The sequence below is a fragment of the Nothobranchius furzeri genome, chromosome 9 (assembly GCF_043380555.1).
Source record: "Nothobranchius furzeri strain GRZ-AD chromosome 9, NfurGRZ-RIMD1, whole genome shotgun sequence".
Lineage (NCBI taxonomy): Eukaryota > Metazoa > Chordata > Actinopteri > Cyprinodontiformes > Nothobranchiidae > Nothobranchius > Nothobranchius furzeri.
In genome coordinates this window covers 35,117,393-35,143,351 of record NC_091749.1, presented here as the reverse complement: position 1 = coordinate 35,143,351, position 25,959 = coordinate 35,117,393, and the positions used below count along the sequence as shown (strand labels likewise).

The following is a 25,959-nucleotide window of genomic DNA, read 5'->3' as shown; positions in this document are numbered from 1 at the left end:
CTGGTCCTCCCTCATCTCAAGTCCTTCACCTCCCCCCTCCTGGACCCTCTGCAGTTCGCATACAGAGCTAATAGGTCTGTAGACGACACCATCAACCTGGCCCTCCACTTCATCCTGCAGCACCTGGACTCCCCGGGAACCTACGCTAGGATCCTGTTTGTGGACTTCAGCTCTGCGTTCAATACCATCCTCCCTGCTCTGCTCCAGGACAAGCTCTCCATGCTCAACGTACCCAATTCAACCTGCAGGTGGATCACTGACTTCCTGACGGACCGAAGGCAGTGCGTGCGGCTGGGGAAGAATGTCTCCACCATTCAGACAATTAGCACAGGATCCCCACAGGGCTGTGTACTGTCTCCTCTGCTCTTCTCCCTGTACACAAACTGCTGCACCTCGAGCCATGAGTCTGTTAAACTGATCAAGTTTGCGGACGACACCACCCTCGTTGGGCTCATCTCTGACGGTGATGAGTCCGCCTACAGGAGGGAGGTGGAACGGCTGGCGTACTGGTGCAGCAGCAACAATCTGGAGCTCAATGCTCAGAAGACAGTGGAGATGATTGTGGACTTCAGGAAAGTCACAGCCCCATCTCTCCCCCTCGTCCTGACGGACACCCCCGTCACCACTGTGGACTCCTTGCGCTTCCTCTGAACCACCATCACACATGACCTTAGGTGGGAGCCATCCATCAGCTCCCTGATCAAAAAGGCCCAGCAGAGGATGTACTTTCTGCGGCAGTTGAAAAAGGCCAAGCTGCCGGCCCAGATGATGGTGCAGTTTTACACAGCCATCATTGAGTCCATCCTCACCTCCTCCATCACTGTGTGGTACGCTGGAGCCACGGTGAGGGACAAAAATAGACTGCAGCGCATTGTGCGCTCCGCTGAGAAGGTGATTGGCTGCAGCCTTCCATCTCTCCAGGACCTGTACGTCTCCAGAACTCGGGGGCGTGCAGGCCGGATTGCAGCTGACCCTTCTCACCCGGGACACAGACTTTTCGAGCCGCTTCCCTCAGGCAGGAGGTTACGGTCCATCCAGACCAGAACCTCCCGCCATAAGAACAGCTTCTTTCCATCTGCCGTTAGACTTGTGAACAGCTTATAAATACACAACCATGTTCGTCTGCTGTACTTGACATAACGTCACGTTACCGGCCATATTACCATTACCTGCCTTTTTTATAGCTGAATGTTTTATGCTAGTTTTATTATATTTTATTCTACTTATTCTATTTCTGAAATTTATTATTCATGCTATATGTAGCACATTAGTACCGAAACAAGTTCCTAGTTTGTGAACTGCTTGTTCACTGACAATGGCAATAAACCTTTTCTGATTCTGATTCTGATTCTGATTCTGATTCTGATGGTGAAATCTGAACCAGAGTCCAAGATACCTTCACAGTCAAGCACCCTCCCGAGGGTCACCGGAATGTGAGGTTTCTCATTAGGACCCTCACGGGCGATATTGCAGAGAAACCATAGCGGAAGTCTAACCGGTGAGCTAGGCTCGCCGGGTTTGGTGGCAGGTGCTTTGGATGCTAGAGGACCAGCACTGACGGAAGCGACCACACCAGACCTCGCCGAGGTCACAGGTGTCATTGGACGCGCCGTTGTGGCAGGCTTCACCTCTGCAGTACCTCCTGCTACAGCCAAGTCACATGCTGGTTCAGGAGGTGGAGGAGGGTCTGCCAAAGAGATGGACAGTACCGACTCACATGCCGATGGATCTTTCAACAGGGCATGAAGTGCAGAACTCAGTGCGGCGCGAACTGTTCCAGGAGATTGGCTCCTAGAATCAGCTCTCGGCCTTGGGGCAGGGCTGTAGGCCCTGCAACCACGATCCGGTGAATTCCGGTCAGAGGGAGATCAGCGCTCACCTGAGCGAGACGACTCTCTCCTGGAGGAGTATGATGAACCCCCCTTCTCTCTAAAAGAAGCACGATGTTTGTCATTACCAAGTCGTGGTGACTTAGGGTCCCCCTCACCAGCCGGTGGGGGGCTCCGAGCTCTGGCAAAACTCTGAGACCTGTTAGTAGGAAAGCCTCACGGCTTGGAGTTGTTATAGGACTTCTGGGCCAGTGAGTTAGCACCAGGTCTGCAGTTATTACTTTTATGAGTCCCTGATGTAGTCCCTTCGAGTCGCAGTGTGGAGGGATCTTCCTCCACCGCCAGGACCCAAGGGGTGTCCTTAGACTTACTTGATTCTTTGAACCGCCTGAAGCTATAGCACGCCATTCTCCTGAGGTCGTCCATGGATTTGACTCGAAGGTCTACCGCACCCATATAGGGGCCATACTGAGGATGCAAATTATCAAGGAAAAGCTCTTTAAAACCTTTTTCATCTACCATCCCCTTCTTACATTCTGAACCAAAGTTTGCGTCAAAGAGGCGTAGGTAGAAAGCTTGTGGGTCTTCAGAATGACCTTGTTTGACTGACAAAGCTAACTTTAAACCAGCTTCTTTAGCATCGTAAGTATATTCTCTTCGAATTGCAGCTTCCAGCCGGTCGTAATCATTCGCAATCGCATCTTGCTGGCGATCAATGAACGAACCCACGGCATTGGAGGTTAACCTTATCAGAAAGATCTTGTCCTCGAGAGTCACTCCAGGAGATCTCTGAAAAATGGTGGCGAAGGTCACTAAGATACGTATCAATTGGGTATGAATTACCTGGTCGAGGATTGAATCTCTTGACGCTACGAGACATCCTATAGATGTCAGCCATGGTCACAGGTGAGTGTGGTTGGGCTGGCTGGAAAGCTGGCACAAACATCGCAGCAGCAGGTGGGTACTGTTGAGCTGCTGGTGGGTATGGCTGAGCAGCAGGTGGATATTGTTGAGCTAGTTGGGGAGCTGGAACCATCAACGCAGCAGCACCGGCAGGTGCAGCAGGTGGGTATAGTGGGGCTGGAGGCCCCAGTGGGTGTGGTTGAGCTGGCTGGAGAGCTGGTCCAACCACACCAGCAGATGGGGGCAGTGGGGCTTGAGGCCCTACTGGATGTGGTTGAGTCGGCTGGGGAGCTGGTGCACCCAACTCCGCAGGTGGGGGGCAGTGGTGGGGCTGGAGGCACAGGTGGAACCAGGAGGGTTGAAGGGGTCCCCTTTCTTTCTCCAGTGAGCTCAGAAATCTGTGATTTGAAATTAGCAATTTCATTTTCCTGAGCTGGCTCCACCTCTCTGCCTCTGCTCAGAAAGTGTGCGCATAGCGCCTTGTGGAACCACGTGACTCTCAACTTCCTTATCCCAGAGGTGAGCTAGAAGAACAGTAAACCGCCCCAGGTTCTCCGTGCGTGTTGCTGCTTTGACTTTCTCACCCTTGCCGGGCAAGGCAGTTGCGTGCTCCTGCAGCTTGTTTAATAGGTCACCTGGTGTAAGATACTCAAAGGACTCGTCGTAGCCACAGGCATCCAGATTTGAAAAACCTATACACATCAAAACAGAATCAATGATTCTTTTCCCCACAGTGGGAAAGCCAAGCTCTTCCTCATCAGACATTTTTGTCAACAGTTTAAGTGTAATGTACCAGAGAACTCAAAAAAGTGTAATGTACGTGAGATGCCACGAGATGGCATTAGAGCGCTGGGCAACAGTGCGGGAGGGGTAGTGTGCGTCACTCCGTGATGTCAGTCCGTCACGCACGGCGACGCCGGCCCAAAATGGTGGACGGGCCGGGTAGAGATTGCTTTTCACAATAAAAGTCAAAAATACACGCTCAAAACTATGGCGCGGTATGGGGGCCAAAATTAAGACTACTGCCCAGCAGCAGGAGGCTATATAAGTTCCGAAGCAAACTACTGATCTGATTAATGATAAGCTGGCGCCGGTAACTGAGAGGCTGGCGCTGCTTACTGAGAAGTAGCACCTTTACCGGCGTCACTACTAGATATGCTAGGGACTAGCAGCCCTCGGCTGGTAATTGACTGGATCTCACACTCACTCTGCTGTCTATTAGCATGGATAGGCTAGCGTTAGCCTGGACGGGCTGGTGTTAGCATTGGAGAGGCTAGCCATTAGCGTGCCTAGGCTGGCCACTAGCTGGATTTCCTACCTCCTCGACGGACCATTAGCATGGATAGGCTGGCGTTAGCATCGGAGAGGCTAGCCATAAGCGTGCCTAGGCTGGCCACTAGCTGGATTTCCTACCTCCTCGACGGACCATTAGCATGGATAGGCTGGCGTTAGCATCGGAGAGGCTAGCCATAAGCGTGCCTAGGCTGGCCACTAGCTGGATTTCCTACCTCCTCGACGGACCATTAGCATGGATAGGCTGGCGTTAGCATCGGAAAGGCTAGCCATTAGCATGTCTCGGAGAGTCACTTACTCTATTAGATGCGGGGTTTTTTTTGTTTGTTTTAACTTTTATTAAACGTATGACATACGGTGAGACCAGCAATCACAGTTGCTTCTTTGACAGAACACACTGTTATACATATTAACTTTAAGCATATTGTAAAGCTGACAGCCTGTTAGCATTGATCAGGTGCTGCGTAAACTCCATTCTATTAATTACATGTTGATGGCGTTTTCTTTTTAAATAGTTTTTTTTTTTTGCACATATCAGAGAAAAAGCCAGAGCTAACTAATATGTACTTTTCATCTCTGAATTTTAAATCCTTTGTATTGAATTACAGGTTAGTAATTATTAAAATTGTGATGTTATCTTTATTAAAACTATATATGTAAAATGTGTCTGATAATCATTTCCCTTAGGGGAACAATAGTTTTGTTGCACTAAACTTACTGTTGTCTCTGCTGAAGGTTATGGGATGTGAAGTTTTCTCCTCAGATGATCTTGTCAAAAGAAAAATAGAGTATGGCTGAATTTATACTTTATACCACACACAGTAAGTCAAACTTTACAACAAACAGCTGGAGTTTGACCTGAATTTTAAAAGTGGAAAAAGAACTTTATTTAACTATTCAGTATCCTAAGTCACCGCCTGCTAATGTATTCAAATTTAAAGCTCAATAAAACTGTAGCACTTCTTCAATAAGTTTTTGTAGATTAAATAAATTCACCAATATCACAAGAAAGTCACATATTTTACTGATAAAAATGACTGTCTTAACAGTGTTGTAGATGTGTAGTCAGTATTTTTGCATTTTGGTGCAGTTTGTTTAATAAGGGCTGGTTGTTCATTCAAAAAGGTATAGGAACGACATTCATGTAGTGCTACAAGTACTCATGCCTCAATAAAAATCACTTAAGTGGAAGAAATACAGAACACTCTGCAGTAGTGAGCTAAAGATTTTTTTAATGTTGCCATCAAAAATTCAGCCAGCCGCAGTGCTTCCATGTACAAATCTGCTCCAAAACATGAGCTGGCTGTTAACGGGTCTATTCTGTCCAACAATCTGTTGACATTTTATATTAATGAGTCTGGATGTCCTGGCACGACAATGTCAGCAGTGGAATCAGAGGCGGGTAAAGATCCCTCAAAGTCATTGCCCCATTCACTGAGGCTGACCTGTGTGGACAAACAAATATTCAAAACAATAGACTCAATAGAATCAGAATGAGAACAATGGAGCACATTTGGTAAAATCTGTACTCTAACCAATAAAACTGTTTTCTGTGGGAGAAATTGGCACCTAAAATGCAAAGGCTAATATGAATAAAACATTTCAAAATAATTCTATTAGCCAACCTTGAACAAAGGAACAATCATTTAATAACTATGATAGTCCAAACCCTTCACTTGCACCAATCCCAAAAACCATGTGGCTTTTGAATTCTTGGTATGTTGTGTGGACTATGGGGAGATACAGCCGGTTTGTGCATGTGTTAGCTTTTGGGTATTTGGAAAACTCCCCACATTCCTCAGGATCATGTAGAAAGCACAGAGTTGGACTGGGCCTTAGGTCAAGTGGAGGAAAGGATTTCAAGCCAGTGGAGAAAAACAGGATCATCTCCAACGAGACATCTGAATCTTCATCTACAAAATAAAGAAAAAATGACATAATGTTGGAAAGTACTGGAAGCATTGTTTCTATAAGCATGTATATTCATAAACTGTAGGGTTAAAGTGACATTCTAAATATAATGCATAAAAATGTAAAGTTTTTAAAAAGGCCTAACCATGTAAATTGTAGTTGTTTTTTTATCATCTTCCAGGTTAAATTGTTATGAGTTGTTCTATTTCAGAAACAAAAACAAAGCAGAAATAAAAACAGTTTGTGTTTTTACAACGTACAGGTGAAATTAGAAAAATGAGAATCTGGAGCAAAAGTTACTTTATGTCAGTAATTCAACTTAAAGGTGAAACAAATCTATGAGTAGACGCATTCCATGCAAATCCAGATAATTCAACTGTTTATTTGTTATAACTGTAACAAAATGTTATGGCTTACAGCTGATGAAAACCCCACATTAAACATCTCAAAAATTTATGAAACATTACTGAAATAAATGGACTTTGCATCATATTCTCATTTTTTTAGTATGCCTCCCATACCCTCTGCTTCCAAGATGAAGTTTTCCCACAGACAGAGTATCAAGTTCTCAGTGGAACGCTTGTTGGACCCAGGGGTGTGTAGCACAGGTCTGAATGCATTTTTGATGTTTTCGGCTGTTATTCGGTTGTCGTGATGACACATGATCTTCAAGAAGAACTCCTTGTTTTCCATCATGGCAGAATAAACACCCAGGGTCTTTAAGCCATCTTTGAACCTAGCATGACAAAATATATTTAGCAAGTGATTTTCAAATTAATATATAAAAAAAAAAGAGCTAACATTGTAACGTGCTATATGAAATCTTTGTACAAAAACAAAGATTAGTAATAGCCAAAGCTTTTGGGAAAATGCTATAAAATCCAAATCCAGCGTAGATCCAGTTAAATAAAGGGCTTTGAACTACAGCCCTGTAATGAGATTGTGATCCTGAAAGATCTCATTGCAAATCTTGCAGGAGTGGCTGACTTTGAGGTTACAACAGACAGCTAAATTTACTAGAAGGTGGAGTGCTAACAAAGGCTGGTGAATATGAAACTGAAAAAAGAAAGGAAAATTAGTGCCTCAAGTGGAGGAGTTTAAGTATCTCGGGGTCTTGTTCACGAGAGAGGGAAAGATGGAGCGCTAGATCGATAGGCAGATTGGTGCTGCTTCTGCAGTGACGCAGGCGTTGTACTGATCTGTCATGGTGAAGAGAGAGCTGAGCCAGAAGGCAAAGCTCTTGATTTATCAGTCGATCTACGTTCCTACCCTCACCTATGGTCACAAGCTTTGGGTAGTGACAGAAAGAATGAGATCGCAGATACAAGCGACCAAAACGAGTTTCCTGGAGAGTGATCCAGTGTGTAATAAGGGTCTACATTTACATGTCTATTTCATCTCATTCATTCTATAAGATTCCATGACGGATCCAAGGTGCTGAACACAACACAAATAAAACATAAAAGCTTTAAATAAAGTGTAACAATCGTAAAACCAACATAGAAATATTAAAAGAGAGAAGTTAAAACAGACAATTAAAATACAGTAAAAATAATAAGAGGCAGGGGCAACAAAACCAAGTTAAAAAAATGCTAATCCTGGAATGCCTTGACATAAAAATGGGTCTTTAAAAACCATCAATGGAGGTGACTGGTGCACCACCAAAGGCATCTGGTTTCAAAGTGTATGAGCCAACACCAGAAAAACGCACGGTCCCCTCGTGACCTGCACTTGGTGCACAGAAACATCAACAGCTCCCTGTCATCAGAGCAAAGGTCCCGCGAAGGGGCATGTCTATGCAAAAGGCTGACAAGATAATGCTGTAGCCAGGGACGAAATTTTGATTTCAGAAGTGGGGGGGACACAGCAGGCTTGTGCGGATTTGGGGTGGGGGGTGTTATGTAAAGACCCCTTGACACGTCACGTGCCCATCTCAATAATTTTCCATCCTCTCTCTCTCTCTCTCTCTCTCTCTCTCTCTCTCTCTCTCTCTCTCTCTCTCTCTCTCTTTATATATATATATATATATATATATATATATATATATATATATATATATATATATATCAAAGTTAAAAAATGTACAACTCTATTATTATTTTTATTTATTATCATTATTGAAGTGCAGTTTTGGCTGTTGACAATGGATAGGCCATTGTATTTATTGTTTTGGGTCTTTTTTTATTGTTTTTGGTGCAACATTTTCTAACAGGGAGTGAGATTCCTTTTTTATTTAATTTTTGTTTGTTATTTTTATTCATTTAGAAGTTCTGGTTCTGGACATTTCAATGTTAAATGAAGGTTTATTTGTTGCATTTTAAAGGGTGTACTTGCATTATTATGATATATTAACATTATATTAGTGGTTATTTTGGTCTAGATAATGTTGACAATGATATCGTTTATCATCAACAATTTGTTGGACAAAATATCGTCCAGCAAAATGTGTTACTTTCCCAGGCCTAGTCAAAAGTATAAAAATTATTTATACATAAACGGTCCCTCCTGAGATCTGGCCGTTTGTTCATTTGCTGTGTTAGAGGACATGCTGAACTAATGTTTTACACATGATCATCACCCTAACATTTGAGTGTATAAAAACATATTAAATGTTTTTTCCCTTAAAAGTGTTTAAACAGTTGTTGCATTTCAACACACAAAAAATAAATGGAAAAAATAAGATAAATCTAATGAAAAGTGTACATCTTTGACATTAAGCTTAAAAAAATCTGTTGACGATGATGATACTGTTCATTTTTCAGAGCTTTTTAATGTGAAAATATACATTGCAATAGATAAGTTTACAATAAAGTTAAATGATAAAAGTTTTGAAGTTACACTTCTACTACTACTACTACTAATAATTATGATGATAATAGTAATTAAAAAAATAATAATTATAATAATACGAATAAATTGTGTCTGAGGAGTCAGTTATGTGGAGGAGATGAGTTTGTAAAAGTTAGTTTTGAGTATGTTTGTGAAGGAGGAGGTGAGTCTGAGCTTAATGCAGCGGTGTCACATGTTCCAACTTACGTTTTGACTTTGAAAGAAGTCTCTTATATCCACTTTTCGTTTTCTTGACATGCTGCCACCTGGCTGTGCCTAACTACCAAAGACTCACAAATGAACACTTATTCAAATGTTATGTAATGGAAGCTGAGCTGAGCTCTGATATTACACAGCGTCTAGTTGACGATGTGACTCAGTACCGGTGTTCCCTAGCGGCTCCAAACTAGCAAAACAACGTGAGCACGTTCTGACTGTTTACAACTTGAGTGACAGCAGCAACAACCAATAATACGTTAGCAAGTATCAGCAGAGCCAATAGATTAGCTTTTGGGCGGGTCTAATAGGAAACCGGTTTCCGTTTCGGTCCTAGTGCTCAACCAAATCCATTTAATGGAGCGTAATATTGTTTTTGGACGGAAAAAAGTGCAGGGGACCAAAACTGCCTTTTGAAAAAGTGGGGGGGACATGTCCCACCCGTCCCCCCCCAAAATTACGTCCCAGGCTGTAGCCATTCCTTGTAGGGACTTGTATGTCAGTACCAAGACCTATGGTCAGCTAGCTATGGGCTAGCTGACATGCTAGTGCTGGAGTGTGCATCCAGGAGTGTGGTTCCTGCACGTTTTCAAATCTTTCCCTGTGTGATCACAGCTGATTTGTTTGACTTAGTGATGAATCGCTCCTGTAGAAAACATTGAAGGCTGAGGAGACATTTCAGCGGTTAGATTAAGTGTTGAAAACAGCACATGAGGAGGAGAGTACAGCAGTTTGTTTTTATAACAGTGAATTAAAACAACACCAGAGGGTGTTAAAGCCAAAACTTTGTGTGTCTTTATAGCCAGGCAACATCTAAATCAGGGCTATTCGTTTGGGCCTCGAGGGCCAGTATCCAGCACGTTTTAGTGGTTTCTGTGCTACAACACACTTGATCCTGTGCAGCATCTCATCAGGCTCTGCAGAAGCCTGTTAATCACCTGCTGATTGAAATCAGGTGTTTTGAATCAGGGTTAAAACTAAAACATGCTGGAAACTGGTAATCGAGGCCCAGAATTGAGTCTGATCTAAACCATGCAGGGCAATGTGCCTTGAGGGACAGGATTGGGATTCACTCCCATCTGGCAAGAACAGTTTCTTCCCATGTGGTCGGAGCCAGGAATGTCAATCATAGAGCTGCCCACTCCATTTGCTTTGCTTCAGTCACATAACCCTGTGTTGTGTTGGCACCTCAACTGATCTGCTCTGACCAGTACCTAGACTGTCTTGTATAAATAGTACCCGCTTCTCTAATTATTGCCAATATTATATTTTTATCTTTTCATTGGGTTTCTTTCTTAATTCTAATTTTTGCTAATCATTTATTTTTTCTTGCACCAAGTACCGCAGCAATTACCTAATGTTGTGATTTCATGCACACATAACAATAAAACCCTTCTGATTCTGAATCACTGGGGCACTGTTTGAAGAATTTGCATCTGGTGTGTGTTTGGTATAAAGTAAAATAGTGTAAGTAATATGACTGTTGTGAGTTCTGCTTTTAATAGTCACTAGCACAAGGTTGTGTGTACTATCATTACCTCTCAAATGCAGACCGTGTTCTGCCAAAGATGTACCAGTGTGCAGTGTCCAGAGCCATTTTTTGTGCATTTTCAGGTGTTGCCAAGTTGCGTCGTGACCCTGCCAAGTCAATGGTGTCTTCAAGGTTCTCAGGAACTTCACCAGAACAAACCTATAAAATATTGTGATATATGTTTATACACCAAATAATGTATGTTATATACATAAACATGTGTATTTATATACTGGCCTTCTGTAGATCTTCTCTCAATTTCAAATCTGGAACTTCGTCAATGGTCACCGTTGTCATCTCTGGTGACTCTGTGAGTGCATGGAATAGAGTTCTGGAGAAGAACCGGGGAGCAGGTCCTCCATGGACTAGAGACATTGCAATGGTCATTGCGGCGTAGAAGTAGTCATCTCTTTCCATAGCTACAAAGGTAGAGTTTGTGTGTGGTGTGAGGAACATTAAAGATAAAAAAAACTATGCTTTGTGAAATACACTTAGAACAGATGACAGTGAAGAAATAACATTTTTTTATTTTAGCAATGGTGTGAAATTTTAATGCTATGTCAAATAGGGGTGTGCAATCATAGCTACTTCACAATTAAATTTCAATTCAGTGAAGTCTGTGATAGAGACTACCCCCACACCCACTTTATACCGCTATTGTGGAATCTTATTAAAAATACACGATCGCATTCGCACCACACTACTGCCACAGATCGAACACTTATAAACGAACAAACGCCCCCCTGGTGCTGCCTCAGCTTTGCAGCAAAGTAATGCTGTAGTTTTATGAAAGAGGCTGGAGTTGCGGGACAGTTTTATTGATCATTACTTGATAGTTAGCTGGTTAGGATGAACAACCACCGGCTTTTTCTCTTCATCTAATCCGTACTGTAAACATGTAAGGGGCTGTCACATGTTGGTAGAGTTGTTGGTGTATTTTATTTTAGCTTTACACAACTGTCCTTTAGTCCTGATGAGTGAATTCCATCAGTGGCTGAAGCTGAGAAACAGCTTCCTTGGTATGTTCTTTCTGTGTTTGGCTTCTAATTCCATTGTTGGTTCTTTTTTAAAACACAGGAAAGGTTTCTCTTTACCTTGCTGACAGGAGCTGCACAGCGTCAGCTCTGAGGATGTTTTGCTGTCGGCAAACCAAACTGTCAGCAAGGTAAAGAGAAACCTTTCCTGTGTTTTAAAAAAGAACCAACAATGGAACTGAGAAACAGCTGTTCATTGCTGTTTTGTTATTTACTGCTGATCAGTCCCCTTAAGTGTCCAGGTCGCATGCTTCATTTTCATGTTTCTTCCACGCTTTGTGGCAGTTTTTATTTATAATCATTTATGAAAGATTACAAATCAGTATTGAATTGGCACGTCTCATTGCGATGCATCGAATAAATTGTGAATCAGCACACCCCTAATGTTAATACTGCAATACTGTTCATATTTTTTGTGGCTAAAATGACTGTTGAAAAAACAACAACATTTAATACATCCTTGATTTTGACATGTCAAATAATTACTAAATATGCATCTCACCTGAACTGCAGTAAGATATGAATTTGCTGTTTTCTGGTCCTACAAACAGCTCACTACCATGCAAATAATCCAAAACAAGGGTGAAGAACTCCCGCTTTGGTCCCCCTGAATCAACTGCTCCTTCAGCTTTTCCAACATCGTCCATGAACTTGACATCGATGCGCCAATGAGGTTGAAATGACTTCCGGCTAAGAGCCAGTCTTGCACCCATCCAGATCCGAGATCTGCACACACTTACATACGATGCAGGACTTTCATCTCCATATTCAATTGCCTTCTCCAGTTCTTTGAGAATATTCTCAATGTTTCTGTATAAAAAAAATGAAGCACAAATAGAACTAAGTTAGGTGTGAATCATTGCTGCACCCAGTTTTGAATAAGAAACATTTTTTCTATAGCGCCTCACTAGAAAAAAAATCACAAGGTGCTTCACAAGAACAAAACAGAGAAAAAAGCAATTATTTTAAAACATATTTTGTGATGTAAAAATTGAGAAAAAAAGTAAAATATGTGAAGGAAGAAAGAAAATGAATTACAAAAAGGTAATCACAGGATCCCAAGAAAGACAGAATTAACAGAAACAGCAGCATGACAAAAAACTACTGAGGAACAGGAGGGTTGTCCAAGTGTGAGGAAATGAAGGTGTGGATAATATGTATATTCCAGTTACATTTTTTTATCCCAAATTTAAGATTTAGAGTATTTGCCATTATTGGGTCCTGATCTTGAGCAATGCATAAAAATAAGAAGAAAACAAGTTGTCCAAAATTTTTTTTATTATCAATTATATATTTATTTCTTCTTGTATTTGTATTTTCATTAGCTTACCACCAAAAATCACTGGTTTACGAAGTACATTGATAAATTTGTTCATATAATGAATATTTAAAAGCAGAGTCATTGCTCACATTTACAATTTTTTATGTCTTCAATTTACAGCTGTATCGAGTGATGAGTGTTCCCATTTTGGGGAAGGCATGTAACGCCACGGATGGCAGGCTCGCTTTACTCTGCACAACACGTGTAGCTACCGCAAGCAGCTCTGACGCAGCTAGAGACAACGAACCCTGATGTTTTGCAGTTCCACAGCAATTTATCTTTGTTTATCAACATATCTTTCGAAGCTAACTACGTGTCTTTTGCTGCTGCTTTTTGGCCAGATCATCGTCGTAAATGAGAATGAGTTCTCAATCGACTCATCTGGTTAAATAATAGTAAATGAAATAAAAATCAATGCTGGCTGGCTCAGTGTTTTTGCCCAAGTTGCCACCTAGAACTGGCAATGTTTGTGGCAAACTGGGACTTAATGGTAATTTGCTTTGGCAACACCTTAACCCTTACTTCACAAAGCACTTTTTTGTGCTCAAATGACTTTAACGTTAGAAAATTTAAACGATGGGTAAGGGTTAAGGTTAAGTAAAAAGCCAAAAGAGAAAGGCGGTAGATCATGCAGCTCTGTATTTTCTACCACAGGAAGTACCCAGTATGCACACATTACAAAGGTCAGTTACACTGACTTCACTGTCCGGTTTACAATATGTCCAAACGGAAGACATTTTTCTCTCCTGAAGAGACGTTACCTAGCTAACCGCTACATGTTATGTTTTCTGAATTTTGCACCCACTGTAAATTGTGTGACATTACAGTGTTGTCGTCTAACAGACAATGAATACTGATGTAGTGGAACTTGTAAAAATTAAAACTAAGCCATTGTCGTTAAGTTTCAAAGTGTCTATCACAGGATGAATTTAAAAGATATTTCTTGTTCCAATGTTGAAGCAGATTTATTTATTTTTTTGCATCCATTAAGATACTTTGAAAATCATGTGATTGGGGTCAATTTTTAATCACGTGATCGGATTAAGTATCCCTAATTAAATTCAAATAATACCTCACAATGCAAAACTAAAAAAGAAGAATGTTTAAACTATGTGCTTTGTTCTTACCGCTCATTTGTGCCTGGAGTGTCCTTATCCTCAACAGCTGGCTCAGGAACATTTTGGTTCAGCGTCCTAATAAATATTTTATAATAATAACATTAAATCTTTGTGTTTTTAATACCACAAAAATGTATTATATATTCACTGTGTAGCAAGTCTGTATTTCTCAAATAACATTAATAATCATATAAAAACACAACTGTGCTTAATTCAAAGAGAGAGCATTGTTACTTGGCCTGATATTATTCAAATTATTATGCTCATGAGTCTAAGGTGTACCAGTTCTTCAGGTTGAATTTGGCATTCAATGTCTTAATTATTTAACAAATATCCCCCTATCCTTGACAAAGGTAATAGTCTTTTTTAAAATGACACAGAAGTCAAGCTGCAGGTGTGAATAGTTGACTCAGTCTAGGGCTGCTCGATTATGGCAAAACTGATAATCATGATTGTAATGAATCTAAAGGGTCAATTTTCACCATCGAATTGACACAATAACCTTTCATGCACGCCAGAGCTGCAAAGTCAAGGTTGCACCAGCAAGAGGATCCAGACGCACAAATCAACCTTTTGCTCACTTATTGTTCAACGCAGACATAAATAAACTGCCAAGGTCTCCCACAAAAGCCCTTCTCTCTGCTAAAAGTCGTACTGCTGGATTCCTCACTCTGAATAAAAGTGAATCCACACGAATCCTACAAGGCATTACAACTTATATGCTAAATAATCATGTGATGAATGAACAAGATGTTTAAATGAAATGTATGAATAATCTGTGCTTAAATCAATGAACTTGAAATGAATATTGTTCTTACAATGATCCATTTATATCTCAAATCACTGTGTTTGACTTAACAAGTTAATCATTGTTTACTCATACACGTTGCAAAAAGATACATATTAAGGTTAAAAACATTTTTGTATCTGAAGGAGGGCGTGGCTTTCTGATATGGCGCGGTATGGGGGCCAAAATTCAGACTACTGCCCAGCAGCAGGAGGTTATAGAAGTTCCGAAGCAAACTACTGATCTGATTAATGATAAGCTGGCGCCGGTAACTGAGAGGCTGGCGCTGCTTACTGAGAAGTAGCACCTTTACCGGCGTCACTACTAGATATGCTAGGGACTAGCTTCCCTCGGCTGGTAATTGACTGGATCTCACACTCCCTCTGCTGTCTATTAGCATGGATAGGCTAGCGTTAGCCTGGACGGGCTGGTGTTAGCATTGGAGAGGCTGACCATTAGCATGGATAGGCTGGCGTTAGCATCGGAGAGGCTGGCCATTAGCTGGATTTCCTACCTCCTCGACGGACCATTAGCATGGATAGGCTGGCGTTAGCATCGGAGAGGCTGGCCACTAGCATGTCTCGGAGAGTCACTTACTCTATAAGATGCGGGTTTTTTTTTTGTTTTGTTTTAACTTTTATTAAACATATGACATACGGCGAGACCTGCAATCACAGTTGCTTCTTTGACAGAACACACTGTTATACAGATTAACTTTAAGCATATTGTAAAGCTGACAGCCTGTTAGCATTGATCAGGTGCTGCGTTAACTCCATTCTATTAATTGATGGCGTTTTCATTTTAAATAGTTTGGTTTTCTTGCACATATCAGAGAAAAAGCCAGAGCTAACTAATATGTACTTTTCATCTCTGGATTTCAAATACTTTGTATTGAATTACAGGTTAGTAATTATTAAAATTGTGATGTTATCTTTATTAAAACTATATATGTAAAATGTGTCTGATAATCATTTCCCTTAGGGGAACAATAGTTTTGTTGCACTAAACTTACTGTTGTCTTCTGTCAAAGAAGCAACTGTGATTGCAGGTCTTGCCGTATGTCATACGTTTAATAAAAGTTAAAACAAAACAAAACAAAAAACCCTGCATCTTATAGAGTAAGTGACTCTCCGAGACTTGCTAGTGGCCAGCCTCTCCGATGCTAACGCCAGCCTATCCATGCTAATGGTCCGTCGAGGAGGTAGGAAATCCAGCTAGTGGCCAGCCTCTCCGATGCTAACGCCAGCCTATCCATGCTAATGGTCAGCCTCTCCAATGCTAACACCAGCCCGTCCAGGCTAACGCTAGCCTATCCATGCTAATAGACAGCAGAGGGAGTGTTAGATCCAGTCAATGACCAGCCGAGGGAAGCTAGTCCCTAGCATATCTAGTAGTGACGCCGGTAAAGGTGCTACTTCTCAGTAAGCAGTGCCAGCCTCTCAGTTACCGGCGCCAGCTTATCATTAATCAGATCAGTAGTTTGCTTCGGAACTTCTATAGCCTCCTGCTGCTGGGCAGTAGTCTGAATTTTGGCCCCCATACCGCGCCATATTCTGAGGAATGTTGGTAAATAACCAGAAACTTCTCAAATTCGGACTTGCCAGAATACGCCATAAATCATAACATTGTAGTTTAATAAAACAAGAATTACTTCCCGAGGGATTCAGTTTCTAGTGGAGTTCCGAACCGGCCAATTCGGAACAAGCATCCTTGAGACATCTCTTTTGCCTGTTTGCACGCTGCAAGCTGACACAGCCAGACGGCTCCCTAAAGCCTGGTTTATGCTTCTCCGTCAGCTCCGCAAGGGACAGACACACACGGATTGACGGAAGTGTTTTGCTTTCATACTTCTCCGTCTCCTGGAGAGTGTTGCAAAGCAATTGCCCGGCAGGACCACAGAGGGCGTAGCGCTGTTCTGTGGCATCCTGTCATGTATCGGTCCAAGATAGTGTGTTTATATTGTGTTTTTTGTATATAAGAGACTTTTTAAACATACAAATTTGTCTCTCATTCTCCCACCGCTTCATGCGCTCCCCACCTCTAAACCCACGTTTCCTGTCATTTTCGTCCACAAATAAAACGCTTGCTGTGCATCTTTTCACTCCTCCAGTCACGGGAGAATGAAACGTTCATATTTTTAGAGTTTTTTTGCGAGGTATTCTTCAAGCTTCTCCGTGTCTGCCGCTAGTTATCCTCGGCTCTCTTTGCAATGGCGGCGCTGTAAACAACAGCGGCGTCCTGACCAATCACAAGCTTGCGTAATACGTCTCATTCGACGGATGTTTAAAACAGTGGGCTCGACTCCGTACGTACTTGCGTGCCTGCCGGAGCCCTACGCAAGGACGGATAATGGCGTTGCGTGTCTCCGCACTGACGCAGACGGAGAAGCATGAATCAGGCTTAAGAGCCACATCCACTTTGGACGCAGACAAGCATTCCAGCTACTGTTGTGACCTGGAGACATCTCAAGACTGGACGGGTCGCATCGAAGTTAATCTATTGGCTTCAGGTGCCGTGAGGTCCACCCGACTTCTGACAGTCTGGATCTGCTGGGGGGTCTCCGCCAGGGTTTGAAGACACAACAGATTGGGTCTGATGCTATTTCAATAATAATCAACTCTAGTTTATAGCAGACAACAAATTATTTTACCCCCAGATTTCACAATTTCTTTCAGATACAAAGATTCTGATAAACATCTAACTTACATCACACCACCTACACCTCACATTCCATCACCGCATATCTACTCCATCACATCTCATTATTCATATCTTGTCACGCATAATCATTAGTTTAGAAAAGAATAAAATTCCTTTTTAAATATATACCTGACTCTGTCTGAATTAATACAAAGTGTGTTTATGGTCCCTGAACAAGTAAAAGTAACTATAATACTCTGATTAAATGTTCAAAGATCAATCAAGTTGATATTTCATATTTATATGGAATCATCACATCTTATTGTCATAATTCATTTGCAGTCGTCACTCTATAAAGTGTGACCGCTACACCATTATTGTGACTGAAATTGAGATCTCAATTATTTAAGACAATTTTCAATTAATTTTGATTTTATATGTTTATTTATTCGGATTTTGCTCAGGGCACAATCAGGAAAAAAATAAATAAGAAAAAGAATGAAACAAGATAATCACAACAAATAACTCCTGATTCCTAGTAGAAAAAGACCAATATAATTGCTCATAGTTTATGACCCAAGGGCTATAGACCTTGGTTTAACTCATTTAAGTCTAACCAGTACAGACCCAAATACCAATATCTTGCAACTACTGACTGCAAGAATTATACTTTGACATTTATAACATAAATAAAAACATTAAAACATATATGTTTAGTGATGTTCACAAAATCTTGCATAATATTTATTTTGTCCTGTCAAGGTGCTGTAGTAGAGTGCACTAGCAACATGTCCTCAGTCTCAGAGAGATTAATTATTATTTATCAACGTGAGGAACTTATTTCTATCTATTTCTACCTATTTATTGACAGGTCCCATCAGTTAAAGTAATAATTGTCCCAACCACAGCGATCAGAGGTGCGCTGCAACCCCCAACGCAGTCTCGCAGCAATCAGGGGCAAGCTGCACGTGTGTTTAGCGTGACGCACGCTCATATTTTACTGCTTTGAGCAGCTCAGCAGCCTGCAGGTACGGTGTGTGCCACTCACTCTGGTTGATCCAAGAGAAAGCCGGCTCTGAGAGCCGTGTCTTTAGCGACCGACACATCACTACATCATTCCCTTTCCTAATGTCCTGAAGAACGGTCCGGGGCGCTGGCAGGGTGTTTTGCTGACTTACAGTAAATGTCGACAACAATTATCCAGAAAGAAGCTAAGGGTTACCAGAAAAATTTCTGGGTTTATCGCTATGTACTTTGAAGGTTTAAAAAGTCAAGAAGGAAGTCTGAGAAGCTGTTGGAAATAGCGACAAAGTTGCTAAGTTGGCAACACTGTGGGAGGAGCGCTTGATTTGCAACTCGTGGCAGCACAAGAGGGAGGAGCAAATAATTGGCTTGTTTTGTTTTTATAATCGTTCAAAACTCAGATCGTAATTGGTATTAAAATTAGATTTATTGAGCAGCCCTAACTCAGTCATAGATGACTCATAAAATGAATACTTACAATATAGACTCTTCAAGTGCAGATTGAACTGTCACATTATCAAGCTCTTCTTCACTTGTCTCCTCGGATACTTCCACATCATCCTCTTCACTCTCGGTCACACCTTCAGTCTCTACATCCTTTTCATCGGTTAGGTCAATGCATGACCTGAAAACAACAGCACATTAAATTAATTAACAGTAAAAATTTCTTTAGATTGAGGAAACACAAAAATTTCGATTTGTATAACACTTTTGAAAGCTGTTTATAACAGCACTTTATGAAGGAAGTTTTATTGAAAATGGAAATAATTAAATAACAATAATTGTAGCTATTCTATACATTTAAATATCAAAAGTGATAAATGATAATGATAAATGACCCGCAGTTGTACAGCACCTTTCAGAGTCAGAGGACTCCAAAGCGCTTTACACTACAGTGTATCATTCATCCATTCACACACACATTCACACACTGGTGGAGATGCGCTACGATGTAGCCACAGCTGCCCAGGGGCACACTGGCAGAGGTGAAGCTGAAGTCTGAAAAAGTCTGAAGGCTATGAACATCACTTCACTACAACAACAAAAAAATGAAATGTATTTACAAGTTTATTCTTGTATTTAGCCTTTTCTCATGTTAAGAACCTTAACACATGAATACACATACCCCTCACATTCGTTGAAGTGATTCTCAAGCTTATAAAGGGGGATGTCCTCTTTGCAAGACTTGCACTTCTCCAGCACAGTGTCCTTCAATAGAAAATATGTTGGGTTATTTCATTGATCAAAATGCTTTTTAAACTGTACTGTATGATATTTGCCTTTTAACCTAGTTATAACCGTATAAAAATTGTGCTCCACAACTGTCCCACATATTTAAACACATTAATTCTAATTAACAAAGAACTAGCAGTGTTTTCTTTTTGCATTTACATGGTGCATATGAAACAATTTAATAAAATGCTACATAATTGAAGAATAATACCACGGGGCGTTTAGAGGTGTGCAGAATGAATGTAATGTATTTCCTTTAAAAGCTCTACTTTAAAGGTGAAATATTTTGGCTTGCTTTGAGCACCCCATAGTGTTGGTTTGTAGAACCAAAACCAATCTCATTGCTTTTTCACAAAACCAGACATATGGTATGGCATGATACTTAAAATATAATTATCCATCCATCAATCCATTTTCTTCCGCTTATCCATAGTCGGGTTGCTGGGGCAGTAGCCTTAGTCAAAAGGCCCAGACTTCCCTCTCCACAGTCATTTGGACCAGCTCTTCCGGGTGAATCCCATGGCATTTCCTGGCCAAGTGAGAGACATAGTCTCTCCAATGTTTCCTGGGTCTCCCTTTAGGTCTCCTCCGGGTTTGACGCGACCAAAAAACATCACCAAAGAGGCGTCAGGAGGCATCCTAATCAGATGCCCGACCCACCTCAACTGTCTCCTCTCGATGCGGAGGAGCAGCGGGTCTACTTCGAGCCCCTCTCGGATGACCGAGCTTCTCACCCTATCTCTAAGGGAGAGCCCAGCAGCCCTACAGAGACAACTCATTTTGGCCTCTTGTATCTGGGATCTTGTTCTTTCAGTCACTACCCAAAGCTAGTGACTAGGTGAGGGTAGGAACTTAGATTGTCCAGTAAATGCAAGTCAATGGGGCTAAAAAAGCTATTTTCTAATCCGCTTTACCTCATGCCCTGCATCACACATATGTTGTGCTGCAATTTAAATTAAAAGTAATTATAGGCTTTTCAAACATGCCAGTCATGTACTTTCAGAGTTATCAGCTTGTAAAAATTTGTAATCACATGACTAAAAATCAGATGCAAATATGACGTCACCACAGAATCTCCTCTCATTTAGCGTAGCTGCTACTTACCACATGGCCAGATTTATGGTGGTTCTTTTCTCCTGAAGGAAGGATTTGAAGTTTGCTGAACTTACAGCCATTTTCATTTTGTTTTCCCCATGTTTGTTTTGAAGGAGCCCGTGGTCCAGAAGTAGATGGGCGTGACTTAGACTCCCTATTGAGGTCCCCATAGTGGGTGGTCAAATACGATAAACAATCTGCTTTACACAGCGAGGCTGGCCCTGTGGAAAATGGCTGACTTGGAAAGTCAAGCTTCTGCTTCTGAGCCCAGAAGATGTTATCGTTCTCAGAAGAGGAGTGACCATAAAGGTTGTCACTGGACATAGTGCTGGTTGGTCACTTCACATATCAGCAGTGAGCCTGACATCCCAACGGCTGAAAACTTTGCTCCATTGTTGTAACTACAACGTCCACACACTAGATGTCACTTTGAAGTTTGTATTCTACATTCAACCTTTAAAATAACTTCGATCACTTAAAATTAGGGATGCTACAATCAAGTTTTTTGCTGTTGATACAAATCGCATGGATTGGCTGTAAATTTTTCAGTGCAGCTATGAGTGCTAATGACATAATCCACATCATCTTGTAATAGAATCATAACTTTGCCTTTAGACAGAAAATATATTTCTCTTACTTTTAAGAGAGAAAATTCTTTGGAGCGTCAGTGTTTCTTTCTGACCACAAATTCTAAGCCTCCTACTCTCAAAACAAGTTTTAGAACAGAAGAAGCCTTTTGACTGAGAGACAAAATGCAGGGTTTCCCCCAGCGCTTTATAAGTCTGGCGGCCAGCCAGGCTTTGCTTGGCCACCCGCCACGCTAAGCGTCATGCCCTGCCCCCCTCCCCGACCCTACCGTGTTCAGAGACACGAATGGCGCAACAAAACTATAGCCCTCCGTCAGCTGATACTGGTGAGAAACAGCAGCGGAACGTGTGCAGAACGTGTGCAACGCCCCACCCCCACCACCGCTCTCACGGAGGAGCGTTGCAGGATGGAGTGCGCAACCACCACCACCCCCACCCCTACAAAACACAGAAATTATATATTTATAATATAATTACAAAATATGATTCTTACCATTGAACTGTTTGGTTTGTGTTCGTTGATTTGGGCAAGCTTCCCTTGAAGTGGCACAATGTAGGCCAAGGCCTTATTCAGGCCACTCTCCAACCTCAAATACCTCACACTGTAACCTGAGGAGGGCATTGGTATGTCGAACAACACTCTGTTCCGTCCACACCGCATCAACTTAAAGCCCCCTGCATCCATAAGCTGAGGGTATGCATTGGTGAGATTTTCAACAAAATCTTTGTGTGTCCCATTATTATTTGGGAAGGTCACCTTTCTTCTACCCAAACCCATAGTCTGGAGAATGCATCGCTCCTCAAGAGGTGGTGACATGTCAGACTCCGGATCAGAGAGGCAGAAGAAGTCATGGGACCAAGGCGTCTCATACTTTCTTTTTAAGTGGAGTTTCTTAGGGCCCGTTTGTTTAGGATATGGCCTAAATAAGGCAGACATCCTGGACTGAATCATATCTTGTCTTGATGGTCCAGGGTAAGGAGGAGGCTCAGTGGAAGCAAAGCGAGGCGCGCTGATAGACGAGGTACACGGCTGAGGGCTCAACATGTTAAAGGGACGATCATTTTCATTGATTGCATTCTTTGTCTCCTCCCTTTGAGTAGCAGCTATACACTGGTAAGACTGCTTCTCTGATTGTTTCTCGGTCACCAAAGGAATGAGGCACTGAACAGCATCCTGTATTAGACTTGCTGCTCTCCTGCTGGCTTCTTCATATCTGAAATCAGACAACAATATCAGACTTATGGAAAATGTTTGAGAAAGGACTAGCTAATTTTATCTTTATATATTTGCACTAAAATGGACTCCAACTATCAGTCGTTGGATTAAATCTTAATTTACCATATTCTTGCACCTGCAACAAACATATCTATGCAGCTGTCATTTCTTGCAAAAGAAAACTTCAGTCAGAGTAATTTTAACTTATTGTTTCCTAACAGAATTTCAACACCCTCACCATTATTAATGGTTAAAATGTTAAACATAGTTGAATCTAACAGATTTTGATGTAAATAGTAAACTGAACTAGGCTGACGTTAGCTTCTGTTTCCAGCTTCTGATTCGGCAAATGGCTAAAAGGGCAACCCGATCTTTCTCTACTCTGAGCATCTATAATCTGCTCGATCTTAAAAACTAAATTACTTGGACAGCTGGTCTAGTTTACTCTGCACTTCTAGCAGAAATATTAAAACCACCTTCGGGATTTGTGACAGCTTTAAGTGATTTGTGAAACTTCAATAAAGCCAGATTTTAGCATGTTTTCTGAATAGACCACACTAAAACAGCTGTAGTTTAAAAATTACAATACCTAGATATTTTGTTCTGTTAGTAGTGATGAATAATCTAGTCCAGGTTTGAAATATCTAAGTACTGTGATTATTAAACTACATCTGTTTTACTGTGGTCTAGCATACAAAAACATGATGCAATTTGATTTTATTTAAGTTTCAAAAATCAGTTAAAGCGTTCATAAATCCCAAAGGTGGTTTTAATAGTTTTGCAATTAGTGCAGAAAAACTCCACCAGATTAGAGCTGTCTAGGTATTTTAGTTTTTATTTTCCGGAGTTATATCAATATATACATGGAGCAGTAAAACTGGCAGCACACATATCTGTTGATTACAGAATTATATTGGTTCACATTTGGAGCTAAGACCAGCTGAGAACTCGTCAGTTTAGCGCTCCCGGTGGAGCACAGAAATTAAATATTTAACAAAATGTGATGGGACAGACAGATCTTGTCTGGTCCCATCCCAGTACAGAACCAGGTGGCTCACATTAGACTGATTGCAGGGCAGGTGAGCCATCCAATAAAAGGCAGGTGTCTGCTTCCAGCAAGACAGCTCTTGTATGGCACTTCAGGTGCTGGGGTACTGAGAGACTCCAACTGCAAGATGCGATCGTAAGTACTCTCCCTCCCGTGTTGCCTGTGCGGCGTTAGTTCATGCTCATTTCTTCATCTTAATTTGTTTGTAGCATGTGATCGCAGAATGGAGCTGCGCATGAGGTTATAGGGTTAACACTGCATCCAAGTACTCCTTGTCAGCTCTCTGCCCATGTGGGTGTATCAGCCGTATGAAGGATGATCTGATCCAGTGGCGCAACAACCGTCCATAAGTCCTCGCCTCTGCTTGGGGAAGGTTGTGCTGATCTAGGGGGACCATGCCAGTTTTGTTTGTTTGCAGTGTGGCTGCCTGTGCTGGTTGGCCCGAGAGCCGCTCTTCCATCCGGTTTTGCCTGCAGCGGTACCACATAGATCAGCGGCGCGTCTGATGTCGGCAGCGGTGAGCCTTCTCCTCTACTGCTCCATCTCGCCGTCCTGCCATTACCAATTCCATCTACCGAGCTGGTGGTATGCCCAGGGGGCTGCATCACTGCAGTTTCGTCTAAATTTGTTTTAATTAGATGTTGGGCTTTAAACGCCTGGTTGATGGGGCAACCACCAGAACCCCCACAGGATTAAAAGGAATTATCCTGATTTCTTTTGCTAGTTTTTTTTTTTGTATGTTTCATTATTTTTATTCTTTTAAATTTTTCATGTTTAACTTTGTTTGCCCTCGGCCTGTGTAATTATTGTGGACTGACTGCTGATAACTGGACACTGAGCACTTCATCTGTAAGCTTTTAGCCTATCTATAGATATTTAAATAAAGATTTGCTTTATTGGAAAGACGCCATCTGTTCCCATAGTGATTGAACTTAAGGGCCTTCTACCCTTCTCTAGGGGATTAACCCAGGGTGGCGTTGTTGGAATTTATCCTTAATTTATTTATGTTACTACTACCACTAGCCACAAAAAGTAAACTGTACCGATTTTGCTTCTGGTCGCGGGTCTTCATCAAACTGTCATGTCTGCACCTCCGGTAGTGATATCCAGCTAGCAGGATTTGAGTTCGTTAACTTCTACGGTAATCCAATCTGTCACCATATCCCAGAGTAGAAAAACCTAATCTGAGCGACTCGCAGAGGCTTCTAAAGCTCCATGACGACACATTGTTCTCTGCTATAACGCTAATGCAGAAACACCAGAGTCGGGCGTTGTTCACTGTAGCTGTTTCAGCTCCTTGTGAAACGTCGACAGCTGCCCAGGGATTAAACCAGTTTCTGTTTTTCCCGCGCCAGTCAAACATCGGCTTTTCTTAAATTTCCAGCCGTGAAAATCCCAAAACTTAAATTTTAATCCCACTTTACACATGCCATTCAAAGGAAATTTGCTTCAAAGGAAATTTGCCTCTGGCCGATATCTTGAAAGGCCAGTTATAGATGGTCAGAGGTACGAAAATTGGCTGTAACTAACCTTTAGCCATGTCCACAATCTTAAACTGCCTTCAGCCTCTTCCGAAAAAGTCTGTTAGGCAATTTTCCCGTGATGCCATGTACAGAGCATTGTCATTTTACAGTTCTAATATTTCAATTAGGAAAAACAGGAACAACCCAGAAAATGCTAATTGTACCTTTTGTAATCTTCAAGTAGCATGTTCTCAAAGTCTTTCAGCAACTTACCTTTGATTATTGTCCATTTTCTGTTGACCCACCATGTGCTGCATAAACTTAACCATCGACATATAAATTTAACGCTAGCTGATCCTAATCGTTAAGGGTGGGGAGGAGGAAACCAACAGGATCTGCTGTGATTGGTTTAAAGACAACATTTCATTCTAGATAACCAATCACAGCTCTACTTCGATAGTTCCCGCGAATTACCACCAAGAACAAGACGTCTGTTCTATTTTTTTTTTTTTTTTAAGCAATAGGCGGTCTGGACCGGTCTGGACATGACCACATGACTGATTCCGTAAAGACCAACTAACAACGCGACACAGCAACCGCTACGTCACCTGAAAAGGACCGATAGGACTTAAAGTTACTTTAAAAATGATTATGAGAACAGTTGCATTGAGTAAATTAAACAGAATGTTTTTAGAGTTCCAGTATTTCTTTATTCTATTAACTTCAGCTACTTTTACATTTATTTCCAGTTGTACGTACCCACTTATTAAACGTTTTTACTGAATTTGTCTGGTCTTAAATTCAGTTATTTGTAAACATATTTTAATGTTTTTTAATATCATTTCCAGATCTATATCAAGTGATTAAATATTTTTTTTCTTA

General features: G+C 41.5%; 2 protein-coding genes across 2 annotated transcripts in view; one reads left to right on the top strand and one right to left on the bottom strand.

Moving 5' to 3' along the window:
- The window catches only part of acsf3 (acyl-CoA synthetase family member 3), a 119,765-nt gene that overhangs the window by 43,151 nt on the left and 50,655 nt on the right, over positions 1 to 25,959 (top strand). The window lies entirely within an intron of this gene.
- LOC139071770 (G2/M phase-specific E3 ubiquitin-protein ligase-like) lies at positions 5,679 to 21,992 on the bottom strand. The gene is made up of 9 exons (XM_070554806.1): positions 21,844 to 21,992; positions 19,562 to 19,644; positions 18,914 to 19,060; positions 13,995 to 14,060; positions 12,049 to 12,356; positions 10,750 to 10,931; positions 10,520 to 10,671; positions 6,458 to 6,672; positions 5,679 to 5,938 (listed from the first exon to the last, which is right to left on the bottom strand). The coding sequence occupies exons 1-9, from the start codon at positions 21,970 to 21,972 to the stop codon at positions 5,679 to 5,681; spliced, it is 1,542 nt and encodes a 513-aa protein (XP_070410907.1). The 5' UTR covers positions 21,973 to 21,992.

Excerpts from the sequence above, each read along its gene's own strand:
- LOC139071770 (XM_070554806.1), bottom strand. The coding sequence starts at position 21,972 with ATGCCCTCCTCAGGTTACAGTGTGAGGTATTTGAGGTTGGAGAGTGGC. Across the intron at positions 14,061-18,913 it reads GCACTTGAAGAGTCTATATT|GACGCTGAACCAAAATGTTC; the intron begins GTAAGTATTCAT and ends AATATTTATTAG. Across the intron at positions 10,672-10,749 it reads TGAGAGAAGATCTACAGAAG|GTTTGTTCTGGTGAAGTTCC; the intron begins GCCAGTATATAA and ends AATATTTTATAG.